The sequence below is a fragment of the Penicillium atrosanguineum genome (assembly GCF_028827265.1).
Source record: "Penicillium atrosanguineum strain IBT 20685 chromosome Unknown utg000002l_segment0_segment0, whole genome shotgun sequence".
In the NCBI taxonomy this organism is placed as follows: domain Eukaryota; kingdom Fungi; phylum Ascomycota; class Eurotiomycetes; order Eurotiales; family Aspergillaceae; genus Penicillium; species Penicillium atrosanguineum.
In genome coordinates this window covers 1,103,669-1,120,923 of record NW_026623134.1, presented here as the reverse complement: position 1 = coordinate 1,120,923, position 17,255 = coordinate 1,103,669, and the positions used below count along the sequence as shown (strand labels likewise).

The window sequence follows — 17,255 nt, the reverse complement described above, 5'->3', positions numbered from 1 at the left end:
CTCTTATAATAGGCTTCTCATGCTCAAAAAAAAAATTATGATACGGAAGATAGAGTGGAAAAAACTTGTGATTGTTGAGAATGATGTTCTTAAATTATTGCATTTACTATGGAGTTCTGGAGTGGCTCACTCGCTTACATGGCTCACTCGCTTACCGACCACGTTAGGGGGATTCTAGATTACATAAGTAATAAACATGAAGGAGAGTTAATTGTATCTCCGGTCCACCGCGGGATTTGTACCGACACGAGGCGCGGGCCTTTATATCGGGGCGAAGGAGGGGGAGATTACGTGACGGCGTACTGGGTCGCCAAACCAAAAAAGGCAAAACCTGGAACGGGCAATTCACAGGTCCGAATATTACATTGGTAAAAGTACAAACGGCCCTTCATGCCGGGAGCCTGAAAAACTTAACTCCGTTAGATTTATTGACGATTATACATTCTTAGATGTATCTTGAATATAGAGGAGGACCTGACTGTTAATGGACGTTTGCAACAAATTCAACGGCTGAGGTTGGATTACGACAAGCCAATTTAGTGGCGATTAAGCACTGGATTCTTGAGCAGATTCATGAGTTTAATAATAAAACAAATTGATGAAATAGAACGAAAGGACACTCCAAAGGATTGGAGAACATGAGATGTAGCTTCCCAATGCACAGAACACCATCTGAAAAGGGAAATTTCCAAGAGAATATTGGTTAGAGGTACCTAAGACATTAACCTCCAAAACTCTCCAATAACACGATCAGATAGCTTATAGGCTTGTAGGCTTAGTTCTGGGGGACAGCGCAAACCTTGTTGCCCTTGAGGAACTGGCATGTGAGTTTACTTGGGCCAGAGCAGTCAGAATCGTTCTCGCATGAGTCACCGACGTCGCGCTTCTGCTGCTGGGACTGCTCCTGCTTGGCGGCGGTGCAGGTGTCCTGGTTGCAGACGAGGCCCTTAATGCAGTCGCCATTGACCTTGCAGGACTGGTTGATCATGGACTTGGTGTTCTGTATATCATGTTAGATGGTATTCCATTGAGACATGGTAGTTGGAGTGTACTCACCTCACGCTTGTCCTTAGGGGCAATGCAAGTGTCCTGCTCGCAGACAAGACCCTTCACACAGTCGCCAGTGGTGTCACACTTCTGGCCGACCTGAGCGTCAGGGGCCTGCTTGGTTGTTAGAAAAAAGTCTCAGCTGGAGAAAACACAAGATACTTACGCTGCGCTTGTTTTTCTTGCCCTGGGAAGCAAGACAGGTATTCTTCTCACAATCCAGGCCCTTAACACAGTCACTAGTACCCTGGCAAGGCTGGCCCAACTGAGACAGGGAAACCTATCGAATAGTATAAGTAATGTCTATGTTGCCTTCAGGGGTAAGAATGTGCTTACATCGCGGGCATTCTTAGGAGCAACACATTTGTCGTCCTGGCTGCAGACAAACCCCTTGACACAATCACCGGAGACATGGCAAGGCTGGCCGAGCTCAGAAAGAGACTATCTAGTGTTAATTCAAATATTGAAATCTCTTGACTAATGAGACTCACGTCGCGCTTGTCCTTGGGGGCAATGCAAGAGTCCTGCTGACAGACAAGGCCCTTGACACAGTCCTGGGTGGTCTTGCACGCAGCATTGAGGTGGGCCAGAGGGCCGTCACGCTTGTTCTGGGGTGTAGCGCAGAGATCCTTGACGCAGGCCAGGTTGTTGGAGCAGTCTCCGTCAATGTGGCATGCCTGGCCGAGCCGGGCAAGAGGAGCATCACGAGTAACCTTGTTGGGAGCGCAGCTGCCGGCATCACAATGCTGGTTAGACTTGCAGTCTGCGTCAACCTGACAAGCGCCAGCGCGAGCAGGCTGGGCGGGAGAAGCCATGGCGAGGCCAGCAAGCATGGCGGAAACAAAGATGGTAGATCTCATTTTATCGGTTGTTGATTTGTAGAGTTAGAAATCGAAAAAAGTTAAAGAGTTATATCAAAAAAATGCAATTGATGGTTGATGATATTCAAATATGCAGGAAGCCAAGAGCGTCTTATAGTATCGACTGGATCATGGGTCGATTTCCAGGCTCTTAGTTCCGATAGATCATGTCTAGCTGGTATAATTTTATCCCGTGCCACGCGTTGTAGTCTTCCAACTGTCGATAACCGTACGCGTGTACAAGCGATCTTCGTGGCTCCGTAGAGAGGTCCTGGAAGGTGTGTTTGTGGAGAATTCTGCCTCAAAATGGCCCCATCACTTCCTTTCACTTCTCCACCTTTTCCAATTGTTGGAATGATCGGCAACCGAAATTAAGGGGGCTACCTTGTGGTTTGTATCACTACCACAAGGTACACGAATCACTCCTTGCGGCGCCTAGGACGAAAATTAATGTATGCCAACTAGTGTTGGCTAATCGGAATTCATACTCTCTTTCTCCTTAGTTTGTATTCTGAAAGGGAGCATCTCAGTCCTAATTGCCTAGTTATACAGATTTGATGGGTGCCCATTGTTAGTGACTGACAAGATTTGGTTCAGTACGGAGTGCATGTCAGCCACAACCGCTAGACCAAAGCTTATGTCGACCAATCAACATATTAGGGGATTGATGCCATCTGGGGAACGAGATCGGCAGTTAACGTCGTCCTTTCCGTCTCGAAGAACGTCTTGTGAAGCTTATTTTAGAACGACGATCAACGCCAAGAGCTGGTCTTAGACTCCATATGGCCACGAATAGATGCCGTTGATTGCTCGAGATCTGGAGATGCGGGCCCATAAGGCAGTCATCCAGTGAAGTACATAATCGTCTTCACGGGTCCTCTTGTCGGTGTTTTTCCGGAATATTAGATTTCTTTAGTGTTGATCGGCGCTATTGTACGCGGCCCCTGATGCCGTTCTCTCCCATTTTTGTCCACCGCTGCCGAAATCACATGCACATGGAGCCTTGAATTCTCGCGGGCGACACAGGGACATAATTAATATGTACATTTGGAAGATAGAGTGAATAGGCGCTAAGAAAATACGGAGTCTTTATTCAATGTCAATGTTTTTGTGGCGTGGTCTACGTGTACTACTCCACGCTCAACCGGTCATCCCACCATTAAGCCTGCTACTGACGTCAATGGTGAATCCTGACGGGCATTAATTGGGTCCTTCAAAAAGGGGTCGGGCTCTTGTGGTTATTCCATAGCCCCGGATTCTAGACTTTAGTGGGGGTGTATTCGGGGCCCTAGCTACTTGGACGTGCATGGGAGATCCGTCCGGTTTCCGATGCATGGTGTTTCATTTACAGTGTGTAGAGATTCGTCACAAGCATTAATCGTAATACGTACAGCGCGAAGGTCAAACCAAATATAACATGTCTTGTAGAAGCATGCTGCTCGACGGCTAGCTTATTTGCCGCAATTGTAGCGGGGGTTCGGAGAAAATGACCCCATAGCTCAAGATTGCTTGTGTCCGGTCAAGTGGACCCTAAGACAGTACTTGTGTCGGATTCAAAGAATAGTCGGTCAACTAGTTCGTTGGCTAAAGTCTTGGCTGGATAGCTCTGGGTCTTTTGACCCCTGAAGCTGCCCTGTCGGGTCGAAGGTGTATTCAGTTGTCTCTTGTGAGAAAGGACATTCACAATTAAGTTACTCAAAAATTTGCGAATAATTAATGCTAAGGTTATGTTATTGGAGACTGCTCATATATTTACATGGAGTGGTATTATGCTGATATCGTCACAAGCGAACCCAACCGTCCAACGCCAAAGCACAACCCATCGTTAATTAATGTTTCTTCACATCGAACCAAAAACTTCCAGCATCCACGCATCATCAAACCCAGTCATAGGCATAACATCAGGCAGAGGAGTCTGGACGTATTGGTTGCTGATTTCATCGGTTGGTAAATTGGGGAACCAAACCTCCATCAGCTTTGGCTCCCAGCCCTGTTTGATGGATTGTACCATCTTAACACCTTTTTCATAGACATTGTATTCCAAGTGATCGGGATCTGACAGGATGCGAGAACTCTTTTTCAGGTTATGAAGAATACGATCGAGAATTTCGAGGACATTGGCCGTATTTCGTACCATGTTTCTGTCCCAGGCTGGATCTTCTAAGGTGGAGAGCTTGTACAAGCAGACCAAAGCCCTAGAGAATTGGAAAAAAACCGTGAACGAAATTCCAATGTGATGATCTGGAGATATCGCAAGCCAAGTGTCCAGCCAGAACTTGCTCGCCTGGAGGCATGTGCATAAACTTTCGAGGCGATGCATCTCGGGGGAGTTGGGTAAAGATGAAGTCTCAATGGCGATCTCATGAATCACGATTTCGGCATTGGCAAGGTATAAAAGAACAGCCTCTGTTTATATAGTCAGCAGCCGTTAAAAGAAATAACCAAGATGCGTGAACGTACTGTCTTGTTGTAAGCGCTGGGGGATCTGAGACTTCACCGATTCCAGCTGCGACTGGAATGCTTTGGTATACAACAGCGAGTATGATCTGTTCTCGCCGTCCCGCCGCATGTGATAGATCTTGTCCATGATCAACTGAATTTTGACAAGTGTGACCAAAAGTTCATCTTCCGGGCATTCTTTGGCTTCCATGAGGACGGTTAGACTCTCCTCCATGTGAGGGTTCCATCTCAGTGCATCGATTTTTGACATTGTCAACGCGATACTGAAGGGCTATTAGCCTTGTTAATCAAAATATTTGGGCTTATACATACCTCGAAGTGAGCAGGAAGCATCCCAGGACGGCCCGTCGCTCTTCCAGAGTCCTGATAGTGGGGATTTGCTGTTTCCAACCGACCGCGCACTTAAAAGCTTGCATTGTAGAAAGTTCCTGGGCAACGGGTTGATTGATACCAAGGTCGCACACCAAGCCCATCAGCACATGTGCGTAGAAGTTAAGGAATGGCTTTCGGGAGTAAGTCGTCCTGCAAGTGATTCGTAGGTTAGATTCTTGGGTTTTGATATATATGTAGCAATCCAAATGTGAGAGTTACCAAGATATAAATGTCATAATGCCAAGGAGCATATCTATACTCGGCGCAACCTCAATAAGCAACTTTTGTTGAATGAGCATCGTAATTTTTCGAAACAATGTCTCTCTGTGTATGTTCACTGGTGTCGTTACCGCCATAATGCAAAGCCAGAAGAATGGCTTCTCTTGACGGAGCATATCAGCTGTGACATGTAGAGGAATATAGACAAAAGGAAGGAATTTCAGATTCTGAGTGCGCATCATATTGAGGGTCTTCTCCGCTTGATCTGGGGTAATGGGAAGTCTAGAGCAGAGATCATGTACTGAGAACTCATTTGATGAAGGTGAGCAAGCTGCTGTTGATGGTGATGAAATCCCAGGTGAGGCATAAGCACCGACTGAGGCACCAACTGAAGCACCAACTGAAGCACCGACTTGAGCCCCAGTTGGACCTGGTGGGCCAAGTTCGATGCCTGATTGCGATTTCGCCGGTGTAGATTCCCAGTCTGTGGAGATACTAGATGAACCAGATGTCTGGAGTAGAGACACAATATTATCAAGCTTTGCTTCAAGTTGGGCAGTTCTTGAAGCAGAGGAGCGACCACTTCGCTTTCGAACCGTCGGCGATGGTCGACAGTCCTTCTTTAGTCGTTGGCATCTACGAGCCATTAGCCTCTGCGATAAACACAATCTTCAGCCACACGAACCTTTCGCAGCCATTTCCAACGCCAAGCAAGATACATTTGCTTTTAGCACGAGAACAGTTGATGCAAGCCCGGCCGTATGGTGCAGGGGTTCCACTTTGGAGTTCGCTCGACTCCATTCCGATGTCCGACGGTAACAGGGATTCGGAAATGAAGATGCGCCCACGATCAATCAAGCTTAGTGAGATTCAAGAAAGAAGCGATCGCCACTAGGGATTCGTTTTCATATAAGCTGAAGTAGAAAGAAGAATAGGAGATTTCTCAGTACCCAACAGGTCTTGTTTCGAGGGTCGGTCGGAGTTGAAGCATTGAAATCCGGTTGAGGCAGAAAAGTTAATGCTCTGACTAAGATCCTACGGCACTCGGGGTTAATCAGTGGAGGTAGAAACGTGTCTACTTTCTGCCTACGCAAGGCTCTACTTCAGGTCGTTCATGATTGAGGAGTGAGCTCTAAACATCCCAGACTAGTGCATCCTTGTGGCTTGAATATAGACCAAACTTAGCGTTTAGTTAAGATTGAGGCTGTTATGGCCGTGTCCGAGCCTTGCCAAAAGGGGGCCGGACTTAGCGGGCACCGGATTTAGGATTTCGGAATGCGCGCGAACCCCGGCCTATGACTATCGGGAGCCCCAAACATTGGCCTGACCCCTTGGCCGCATGATCTTTCACGCAGGGGCCTGCCTGGTTCACCGATTATTTGATTGTGCTTTAGTGCGGTGAAATTTCTTTTTATTGCCCATAGGATATAAGGTCCCCTTATAAACATGTTCTAATAAAATAAAAAAACAACCGGATTTCTGTCGCTGCCCACCTCAAAGATGGAGGAGAAGATCATTGAAAGTGTCCAGACCTATGACACAACTGATCTTAAGCCAGAGATGAGCTCCCAAGTATTACCAAAAGACATCCACTCCGATTCGTCGTCGCGAACTGCGGCAGATGATCTAGATGGAAAATTAGAGGTGGTCCAGGAGTCTCCCAAAGATGACGAGAGGAAATATCTCGCTGGCATCAAGCTTACCATGGTCGTCACGGCGGTAACTTTGGTTAGCTTCTTGGTGCTGCTCGATACTTCAATCATTGTGACTGTGGGTTGTCTGCGCCTTGTGCTATGTATACGACTGACACCTCACAGGCTATTCCGGTGATTACGACTCAATTCCACTCTCTTGAGGATTTAGGATGGTACGGTAGCTCGTATCAAATTGCCAGGTACCCATTGAATCTCCTCACTCACACGGCTCTCACTAAAGTCTCAATCAGTGCATGCTTGCAACCTCTGACAGGCAGAGTCTACACCAACTTCAAATCGAAGGTACTATTGCTTTTTCATTTCCTGAAAACCGCACTCTAACTGAATTGCAGTGGACATTCTTAGTCTTCTTTTTTATCTTCGAGCTGGGATCTCTTCTCTGTGGCCTCGCAACATCCTCAAAGATGTTAATTGTTGCTCGAGCAGTGGCAGGCCTGGGTTCATCCGGCTTGATGAATGGGGCGTTGACCATTGTTTCATCATCCGTCCCATTGCACAAGTCTCCCAGTATGTGAACACGTCTTTCTTTGTTCAAAGCTCGCACTAACAAGTCTAACAGCTCTCATTGGAATCATGATGGGCTGTGAGTAACCGACAAAAATTGACCTGTTTGCAATTTGCTAACAACCCCCGCTAGTCTGTCAACTTGGTGTCGTGTTCGGCCCTTTGCTGGGAGGTGCTTTCACCGAATATACGACCTGGAGATGGTGTAGGTACCCCCCTCACTACAAATCTCTCATTGGCAATATCTAATCTTTCTCCCAGGTTTCTACATCAACCTTCCAATCGGTGCTCTAGTTGCGGTGCTCCTCCTCTTTGTTGAAATTCCGGATCAAGCAGAAAAGCCCCCGATCAAAGCAGCCATGCACACGATCCTCCACAAGCTCGATCTCATCGGATTCGTTCTGTTCGCCCCTGCTGCGATCCAACTTCTCTTGGCGCTTGAATACGGTGGTAGTAAATATCCGTGGGGGAGCGCGACCGTCATTGGTCTTTTTTGCGGTGCCGCAGGTACATTTGCACTATTCCTGTACTGGGAGTATCGTCAAGGTAACCGAGCTATGATTCCCTTGTCGATGGTCGCGAAGCGAACCGTGTGGTCAAGCTGCCTGGTCATGCTCAGCCTCTTCGCCATGGTGCTTTGCGCTTCCTACTATCTCCCCGTCTACTTCCAAGCCATTAAGAATGAATCTCCGATGATGAGTGGAGTGTACATTCTTCCCAGCATTCTGTCACAGTTGGCGTTGGCAGTGACTTCTGGGGCTCTGAGTAAGTCTCTTCGGATATTACAGCTAAAGATTCAGCGCTAATCCTGAATTTAGTTGGCAAGTTCGGGTACTATCTTCCCTGGGCTGTTTTCTGCGGAATTGCTACTGCCATCGGAAGTGGTCTGATCTCGACTTTTACGCCTTCTACCTCCGTGGGGAAATGGGTTGGGTATCAGATAATTCTGGGAGTAGGCCGAGGAGCCGGATTTCAAACCGTGAGTTCTTTCCTCCGAAAAATGGAAAGAGATAACTAACGGGCGTATTGTACAGCCTATCATCGCAATCCAAAACACACTTCCGCCGAGTGAGATATCCGTTGGCATGTCTATTCTCATGTTCATTCAGACGCTGTCCGGCGCGGTGTTCCTGACATTTGCGGACGTGATTTTCTCGACTGGTTTGAAGTCCCTTATTCCGAAAGACGCTCCCAATGTGAATCCAGAGGTTGTTATTGCGGCAGGTGCCACTGGTATCCGGGCTGCGGTGTCGAGTGAAAATCTTCCGGGTGTATTGACGGCCTATGCGAAAAGTGTAGACCATGTCTTCTACATGTCTGCCAGCCTTGGCGTTGTGTGCATGGTCTTTGCCTTCGGCATGGGGTGGAAGGATGTCCGGAAAAAAAAACCTACGGGGCAAGTCTGAAGCGAGAGACAATTTGGCCTTCTCCACTCTTATAGAAACCCCGGGTTCCGGGCTTTAATGCTTTAATATAACGAATACTGCAAAGAATATAGAGCTAATGATAATCTGCTGAGATAGAGCCGGCCTGTTATGCTCGGCTCAATTCTCTCCCCTGTCTTACTTTTTTGCCTTGACCTGCCCATCTTAGGTTGCCCCTCTTGGAGGAATAGACGCTAAAAAACGAGCCAGGCTTGCGCGGTGACGGTGCCTGCCAATAAGGGGGCCAAGAAGGAGCGGCCCGGGTGTCCATGGAGGCGCATGGGGCCCAGACCCACGGAATCGCCGATAAAGCGATAGCGCTACAGCACTAGTCTCTCTGGGGATTCGTGTTTTCTACCGCCGTATCCATAGGTTGTGAGTATCGCGATATCCTTAATTATCACGCCATCTGGGACGCGATATTGCTTGCGCGGGCTAAGGCGCTTTGGCGCCAGATGAGAACTGCGGACTTCTTCCCACGTGCAAGCTTTAACAAAAAGCTGCAGGGTCCGCAGATCTTTCTTTTACTTTTCCACTTCTCTGGTTCCTCGCCCTCACTGTCTGGTATCGATAGCTTCAGAAACTCGATCGTGGATCTTCGCCATGTCTCAGGGCAAAGACGAAAAACACCAATCGGGCTACGTCCTTGGGACGGAGCTTGACGGAGCTGGCTCCTTCGATACCATCACAGCCTTGGTAGCTGAAGGTCAGGAGCTCCTTCAGATCTGCGTGACTTGACTGACATGGACTTAAATTGTCCTTTTCGACAGACCACGAACATGACATCAAGCTTCGAACTATGTCCTGGCAGAAGACCGCCTGCCTACTTGCCGGTGACCAGGTGTGTCTGGCAATCATGGCCCAGTCGTGGTCTCTCTCGTGAGTCGGAATTCCCATTCTCTGTTGTGAACCTACTTAAACAAATGTGTAGGGTTCTGGGATGGGTTCCAGGCATCATCACCATGGTGCTCTCGGGGATCATCTTTTGGATCACCTCAATTACCATGCACAAGTACATCATGAAGAACCCCCAGATCAAGGATATTTGTGAGTCGATAGGCCGCGCCTTTGTCTACTTTCGTCTCATACTGATGAACTAACCACGGACAGGCGATTTCGGCTACTATATCTTCGGCAGGAACCGAGGTGCCTACGTGTTCTCCGCGTTCATGCTGCTTGCCAACAACATTCTACTCATCGGGTTCCATATCCTGACCGGCGCAAAAGTTCTCAACACCCTGTCAGGTCACACGTTGTGCACGGCTGTCTTCGCTGTCATTGTGACACTCATGGGAATTGTGATATCTGCCCCGCGAACCCTTCAACACGTCAGCTTTTTGTCAATGTTTTCTTGTGAGTAACTTTCTCCTGTTGCCTTGGTCAAGTCCTCGGCAGGTACTAATTACGCTTTGCGTATTTCAGCCGCCTGCATGGGAATCGCAATCCTTCTCTTCCTCGTCTTCGCCGGTATTGAAAAGGCCCCTCTGTATGGTTACAGTGGTGATTATCCCACCGATGGAGCAGTCAAGACCTACGCATTTCCTCTTCCAGGCACTACTTGGGTTGCATGCATGAACGCCGTGCTGAACATCACATTTCTCTGGGTTCCTCAGATCCTGTTCCCCACCTTCATCGCCGAGATGGAGAAGCCACAAGACTTCCCCAAGGCATTGGCTGTTCTCGCTGGGATCTCTGCCATCCTCTTCATCATTCCTCCGGCGATTGGATTCCGTTATTTGGGACAGTACGCCACCGCCCCTGCTTTTGGTAGTCTGGGAGTCGAAGCATACAAGAAAGCATCTTTTGGATTCGTCATCGTGCCTACTCTCATTATCGGAGTCATTTACGCGAATGTGACGGCCAAGCTGGTCTACACACTCACAATGGGCAAGTCTCGACACGCACACAGTAACACGCTCATTGGATGGGGAGTCTGGGGCGCGATCATGGCCGTTATCTGGATGCTCGCTTTCATCTTCGCCGAAGTCGTTCCCAGCATGGGAGATTTCCTATCCCTCCTCAGTGCCGCATTTGACTCCTTCTTTGGCTTCATCTTCTTCGCCATCGCCTACTGGCAGCTTTACCGTGGACGTCTTTTCAACGGTCTGGGCAGGACAGCCATGACCATCATCCATGCTTTCATCATGGTTGTTGGTCTGTTCATTCTCGGCCCAGGTCTATACGCAGCTGTGGAAGCTATTATCACTGATTATTCGGGATCCATCACGCCTGCTTTTACTTGCGCAAATGCAGCTCTTTGAGCTACGATATCACGAGGTTTTAAAATTTCTTTTTACGAATTTGCCAAGATCAAAGCTTAGCTTTATAATACCTTGAAAGGGAGCAATTTGCATGTTTTTTCTAGCTCCGCACTGGCCTTTTGGCTGAGCTTGATGATAATTTAAGTACAGTATACGCTATGCTTGAGCAGGCTGTGCCATGTGGCCGGCCAGGACGTGACAACATCGTTCATTTATGTGGTGAATCTCCGTTGGATTTAGATGATAAATGACATAATATTTGATTATTGGCTACAAACTAAGCGGTTAAGAAGTTCACTCCTCCTTATCGTGTAATATCGAGGAACGAGGTCCTAATCGGTTGCTGAGACTACAGAGTGGTTAAAGCAACTTGCCGGCGGACAAACGACCTTTGACCGCTCTATCGATCTGCACGGTTTGTATCATGCTAGAAGTCAAGGTTGGAGTCGACAATGAGTCTGATCAATTGACGGACCAACCCTGAAAGGAAAGTACCAAGCTAGGGCTTGATGAACAATGCTCCCATCATTCACTACTATAACGTGGCTGGGACGACCTCACAATTCCAATCGCACAAATTTACGATACTCTGCAAAGACTCTACGGGCAAGAAAGATTGACATCACATCATCGTGTAATTTTGTCCTGGCAAGTAGATACCCGGTGCCACAGCACCACAAACCCGAGCAAACGGGGCACAGCACTCGACGAACGTAAAGGCTAATCAAACAAGACACTATCCATCCCACCGAACTAAACCAGCGGGTCGTGTAGGCTGATTCAATCTCCCATATATCCATCACGCAGCGACCAGGACATCCCTCCCTTGTAGACTATCAGCACGACCAGCCCAAAGGACTAATCTACTGCTCAGTCTGGAAGTAGTTGAGGAGGACGGAGCGCTCCTGGGACTCCTCACCCCAATCCTTGACAACGACGCAAGAGCAGTTAACGACCTTGCGGGCATTACCCTCACGGTCGAGAGTGCCTGTAATTATATATTAGCACAACGTCCCACACATTTTGAACCGGGAATACATACAGAGGCCGACCCACTCGCCGAGCATCTTTCCATCGGGAACCTTGATGAGGGGGATCTTGTGCTCGGAGCACAGAGCGACGACGAGCTTCTTGTAAGCCTCCTCCTCGCAGCCCTCGTTGAGGACACACATGTGGGCCTCACGGCGGTCGAGGGCCTTGGCAGCCTCACGCAGACCACGGGCAAGACCGTCGTGGATCAGGGAGATGCGCAGGACACCCTTCAGAGCGTCGAGGACGGACATCTGGCCGGAGCCAGCGTCAGCGGAAACCTCGACCTCGTCGGCAGCGACGGGGGGTTGGACATGGTCTCTTCTCCGTCCGACTGTTTATCATGTTAGTGTTCTGTCTTTATTGTGGGTTCTGTGCGGACTGCTGCGACAGGCGAAGGACTGGGTATGGAGTTCTTTCAGAGATTCAGAGCTCCAATGCAGAGTTCAGCTCGTCGAGGTGGTGCGGCGGCAACGTGCGCGGGGCATTGCGCTCTCCAGATGTATCCAGACCAGTTCTTCGCTTTGTCGGCAGCATTGAGGGTCGACGATGGTGCAGAAACGTACCATGTTGTTATTTGTATGTTCAAGAATGTCGAATGATCCTCGAAGAGTATTTTTGGTGATGAAGTTTAGATGGGGTAGCGCGGGCAAAATTTTGGTGGGTTTCGATTTTCGTCTGTGTGTGCCCTACGCTTAGTCACCGCCTTTTCTCTCTCTCTCTCTATCACGTGACTACTTCCTCATGCATAGGAACCCCAACCACGTCACTGATTCGATAGAAGTGATAGGAATTTACGAGTTTTCCAGGTTAATGGTGGCTAACAAAAGTGAATTCGTTACATGAACGCAAGAGGTATCATTATCGTACAATCAGAATCAGCCCTGTACACCGCAACCCGCTGAAATTCTGCCAATCCCGCCAATAAAATAGCGAAGACGCTGTAACTGCAAAGAGAACTAGAAGTATGTACCGGTCCGAGGATAGCCATGACCGTTGGGAACGGAGGAACCATTCGTTTCAGCGAGAATACTGGGAGCATGGCCGTTTGCCTGAAGACCGGGGCCAGCGGAAGGCTCTGGGTCGATGTGCATGCTCATGAATTCAAGCTCGAGTCCATTAAGGTGAGGGATGTGCGGTACGAGGTCCATGAAATCAGAAAGCTGGGAATTTGTTAGCAGTGATATCATGAGAGAGATGAAAATAATGGCAAGGCTTACTCTGATCCAGAAGACATGCTCCATTTCTTCGTACTTGGGTCGGGTTTGATCAACCAGCTGCATGATTTCCCCGAACGATGCGTTGCTGTACCGGGGGTCGTCCGTATGTACCAGCATCCGGCGAGTGCATCGCCAGAGATTGCTTCGCTGGGTCAGTGTCGCTTTGCGCTTCTCCCATGAGGCATATTGAGACAGTTGGAGGTCATTAGTGGCCAGCAGAGGGGCAACCAAGTAGTTCGGAATCCATTTTTCATCCACAATATCTTCAGCATAAGTAGGTTCAAGCTGACGGGTGACCGCAGTGACAAGGGGCATGAAGTTCTTCAGCCATGTGTGGCTTCGGGCACGAGAATCATTCTCACCCACGTATCGGGCGGAAACACGGAGGCGGCCAGGAAGAGCTTCGCGGCGGCGTTTCTCCTGGGCCTCTTGGTCGCGACGCATCTTCATGACCCGAGCGCGCTCCATCTCGATTCGCTTGAGCTTCTCGTCTTCGGCTTGCTTAGCCTTTCGTTGCTCGGCTTCTTGGCGCTTGCGCTCTTCTTCCTCAGCCTTTTCACGGGCTTCACGGGCTTCACGGGCAACCCGGGCAGCTCTTTCCTCTTCTTCTTTGGCAAGACGATCACGCTCTGCTTCTTCTGCAGCTCGCTTCTCTTCCGCGAGGCGATCTTCTTCGATCTTTTTGGCTTCCGCCTGGCGACGTTTCTCGCTTTCGATCTCAGCTCGCTTCTCATCGGTGGGAGCCTCAGGAACAGGGTTGGCGTTGGCCTCGCGAGATTCAGTTTTAACGTCTCCGTTTCTCTTGGAAGAATCGTGAGCGGAAGATTGTTGGGAAGGAACTGACTTCTTCAAGTTGTCAGTAGGCTTGCGTGAGGTGCTTTCGACGGGTCGTGAAGTTGGTTCTTGAGGTCGACGGTGAGATTTTTCACCATCTACCGCATCATCTGTCTTGCGAGGAACACCATTCACAGCACCGGATAACCTCTCGTCGGCGAGTACACGCCGTTTCTTCTTTCGTGCCTCGGGCGATAGCCGATCGCTATCTGCATCCCGCGAACGAGATCTTTCAGGGGAGGTATCGGTACGAATGCGTTTCAAAGATGAGATAGGGTCCGGTGCGGAATCATTGCGAGACTTGGACCCTTCCTCCCGACCAGAATCAGATGAAAAGAGGCTTGATCTTCGCTCGCCCTCGTGCTCACGCTCTTGATCTTGGGGACGTCGTCCAGCGATAAGCCGTCGCTTTCGAATCTCGTCAGGCCGAGCCATACCACTAGACTCGCTACCTCTTCTTGCCGAGGGTAATTTAGGCTTCACGGATTCGGGGCGAACTGAATCGTGATCGGAGCTAGCAAGAGCATTGTCGTTAATCTCCCGGGGCACCTTTGGGCGACTCAAAGCCTTGACCTTTTCCTTCTCACGTCGTTTCTGTTTCAATGCCTCGATGTCCTTAGGTGCACGTTGACGATTGGGGCTGTCACCGAGCTTCTTTGGGCGAGCAGGTGAAGAGGATTCTCTGCGGGCAGATCGTTTGTCGTCCTTTTCTTTACGAGCACGGCGGGGTGAAGAGAGGTCTTTGTTTGGTTTGCGGGAACCTCCAGACCTCTCGAAAGCAGACTTCAAGATCTCGTGCTCTTCTTCCCAGTTCTCGCCTTGTCGAGCCTTGGAGAGCTCGAAATAGGTGGCGCCTTCGTACAGGCGACGGGTAGGGTCAAAACCAGGTTGATTGAGGATAAGTTGAATGATGGCTGGTTTGCCACGGCCAATGGCAGCGAGCATGGGAGTGTTGTATCCTGATTTCTGGCCCTGTCCCTTCACCGGGTTTGGATCCGCATCAGCATCGCCCATAGCGTACATAAGGGATAGCACATCTTCATGACCACCCTTGGCGGCAGCAATCAAGGACGCATTGTCTGCTTTCTGCAAAATATTCAAGACACTGACAACACCTTGCTCATCACCCTTCGCCGCGTATTCACGCAGCTTCTCCGGTGTCGCCTGTGTCCACAAAAACTCATTCCTTGTCGCTTCGCTTCGGCCAGTCTTGCGGCGACTTGCTGCACCACTCAAGGGTGGGGGACTCCGTGAAGGGCTGGCCACTGATGCTCGTCGCGACAAAGAGGTCTTGCTGTCGAGTCTGGTATGCTCTTCTGAGCGCCGGCTGGGTCGCGAGCTGGCCTTGGCATCGGCGATTGCCTTGCGTATCTCATCGTATTCATCGTCCTTCAAATCAGACGGGACTAATTCATAGGGCTCATCTCCAGAGGCATTCAAGGTTCGAGGATTTGCACCTGCATCGAGCAGGAGCTTTATAACTTCGATATGGCCATTTTCCACGGCATCAATGAGGGGCGTGTCTTTGTCGATATTGTGGGTGTCGATGTCACAGCCGGCCTTCAAGAGGAACTCAACAATCGGTGCCTCACCGTTGAGCGACGCGATTTGCAATGGAGTGTTCCCTGCATTATCAGGGACGTTTAAATCTTCGGGTCGTTCTTCGTGACGCTGAACCACTTGTTCGTACTTTCCATCCGCGCAAGCTCTGGCCAAAGGTGTACGTCCGCTCTTATCTTTAAGCTTCTTGGGTCCGATTTGCTTCGCGGGCGACGCCGAAGCGACCATCCCAGACCCAAGTCTCCTCAAATGAGCACTAGGATGTGGAGATCCGCTGGCGGATGAAGAGGTGGAGAGTCGGTCTTCCGAGGCCTGCCGTTGGAAACCGGAGAGAAGGGGTGTAGGGGCTTTCTTCTTATTAGGTAGGTGAGAACCAGAAACAGATCGCTGGTGAGAATGGCGACTAGGGGATACCGAGCGAGCACTGGAAGACGGTCGTGGGAAACGGTGGTTGTTGACGTGTTTTAGGTTCAGGTGGGTGGCCGAGTCGCGTCGTCGTTCACGCTTTTCCTCGACACTGTCGCTGAAACTCCTCTTTCGGTATGGGGGCGGCCTGTCTGCGTCATTGGGGGCATTTTCCTCCAATACACTAGGCGCGACGGAAGGCACATCATCAACCTTCTCTACCTTAACAACGGACGGTGGCGACGCGGGTCTTTCGGACGGACGGGGCGATCGAGAAGGTCGAGGGTGTCGATTGTCTCGATCTACTCGGTCGCCATTAATTCGAGGTTTCTTTCGTTGGTTGCCATCGACACCATCCATCGGTCGGCGTTGTGGATCGTGTCGAATGTGTTTCCTCTTCTTCTCTGGTGACAAAGACTCTCGGCCCGACTGAATGATCGTCTCGGCTTCCGAGTCAGCCCTTGGACTAAAGGAACCTTCCTCCTCCGATTCCACTGGTTTCTCATCGCTTGGTCGTGGTGGTAGAACAGGCTTGCCAGGCGACGAAGGTCCCGAGTCCGCCTTCACCGGGGCGAGGGCATTGGGACTGACATCCAGGGCAGCTGGTAGGGAAACTGCCTCGACATCACTCATAGCGATAGCACTCGATGTGTCAGGGTTCCGCTCGTCATTTTGGGAGTACGCGACAGGCTAGACGACCGTGGTCGGCGACGCCAGCGACGGTGCGCGTTGATGGCGAAAAAGCGTTACCCAGGAAGTGGGCAGACGAAAAGTCGAGGATAGCCGAGGGCAATTAAAGACGAGGATAAGAGACGGATGGTATAGAGCTGAACGAGACGAAAAGGAAGAAAGGTGAAGAAAAGCGACCGGGGGGAGAGAGAGAAGAAGGGAAAGGAAGAGACGGGAGGAATGGGGCAGAGAGTGGCTAAGGAGAGAGATGGGTCGAGCTTCAGTGGCCACACTCTGAATCACCCACCCACTTTATCCCCCAACCCACCCCCGACATTCTTACATCGCTTGCAATCTAGCTTCTAGCTTCTAGCTTCTAACTTATCCTGTTTCGCTCTTTGCCGCCTGCGTGCACGGGATGGACGTAACACAGTGCCATTCCGGAAGCAAAACCAGCGAGACTCCACTTCTGTGGCGATCTGCTCGATGCGGCCATTCAGCTCTAATTCCCAACTCAACGCTGGCACCCTTAGAGATAGGCGAACCCTTTGGTCCGTAGTTATCCTAGCACTCGTCCTCGTCCTGGGCCTCGACCTCCTAGCCCCCTAGGTTGATAATGATATTGAAAATGAGCATCATGTAAAGTGCAGATCGCCCGAGGGGGGGTAAACCCTTT

General features: G+C 49.9%; 6 protein-coding genes across 6 annotated transcripts; 2 read left to right on the top strand and 4 right to left on the bottom strand.

Moving 5' to 3' along the window:
• Positions 1-775: 775 nt before the first annotated feature.
• N7443_002167 (uncharacterized protein) lies at positions 776-1,907 on the bottom strand (the record flags this gene model as incomplete). Its single annotated transcript, XM_056882223.1, has 4 exons — positions 776-1,000; positions 1,057-1,161; positions 1,214-1,327; positions 1,539-1,907. 4 exons carry the CDS (start codon positions 1,905-1,907, stop codon positions 776-778), a joined length of 813 nt encoding a protein of 270 aa, XP_056744064.1.
• A 1,840-nt stretch (positions 1,908-3,747) lies between these two features.
• On the bottom strand, positions 3,748-5,759 carry N7443_002166 (transcription factor domain-containing protein; the record flags this gene model as incomplete). The annotated part of the gene is made up of 5 exons (XM_056882222.1): positions 3,748-4,313; positions 4,368-4,630; positions 4,680-4,889; positions 4,959-5,594; positions 5,644-5,759. The coding sequence occupies 5 exons, from the start codon at positions 5,757-5,759 to the stop codon at positions 3,748-3,750; spliced, it is 1,791 nt and encodes a 596-aa protein (XP_056744063.1).
• Positions 5,760-6,458: 699 nt separating this feature from the next.
• On the top strand, positions 6,459-8,583 carry N7443_002165 (MDR family MFS transporter; the record flags this gene model as incomplete). The annotated part of the gene is made up of 8 exons (XM_056882221.1): positions 6,459-6,728; positions 6,776-6,955; positions 7,006-7,180; positions 7,233-7,256; positions 7,311-7,382; positions 7,439-7,942; positions 7,996-8,156; positions 8,212-8,583. The coding sequence occupies 8 exons, from the start codon at positions 6,459-6,461 to the stop codon at positions 8,581-8,583; spliced, it is 1,758 nt and encodes a 585-aa protein (XP_056744062.1).
• Positions 8,584-9,056: 473 nt separating this feature from the next.
• N7443_002164 (uncharacterized protein) lies at positions 9,057-10,862 on the top strand (the record flags this gene model as incomplete). The annotated part of the gene is made up of 6 exons (XM_056882220.1): positions 9,057-9,108; positions 9,176-9,307; positions 9,372-9,480; positions 9,533-9,648; positions 9,712-9,954; positions 10,024-10,862. 6 exons carry the CDS (start codon positions 9,057-9,059, stop codon positions 10,860-10,862), a joined length of 1,491 nt encoding a protein of 496 aa, XP_056744061.1.
• An 863-nt stretch (positions 10,863-11,725) lies between these two features.
• N7443_002163 (40S ribosomal protein eS12) lies at positions 11,726-12,460 on the bottom strand (the record flags this gene model as incomplete). Its single annotated transcript, XM_056882219.1, has 3 exons — positions 11,726-11,850; positions 11,905-12,225; positions 12,367-12,460. 3 exons carry the CDS (start codon positions 12,458-12,460, stop codon positions 11,726-11,728), a joined length of 540 nt encoding a protein of 179 aa, XP_056744060.1.
• A 390-nt stretch (positions 12,461-12,850) lies between these two features.
• N7443_002162 (putative histone deacetylase complex subunit (Hos4)) lies at positions 12,851-16,543 on the bottom strand (the record flags this gene model as incomplete). The annotated part of the gene is made up of 1 exon (XM_056882218.1): positions 12,851-16,543. The coding sequence occupies one exon, from the start codon at positions 16,541-16,543 to the stop codon at positions 12,851-12,853; it is 3,693 nt and encodes a 1,230-aa protein (XP_056744059.1).
• Positions 16,544-17,255: the final 712 nt, after the last annotated feature.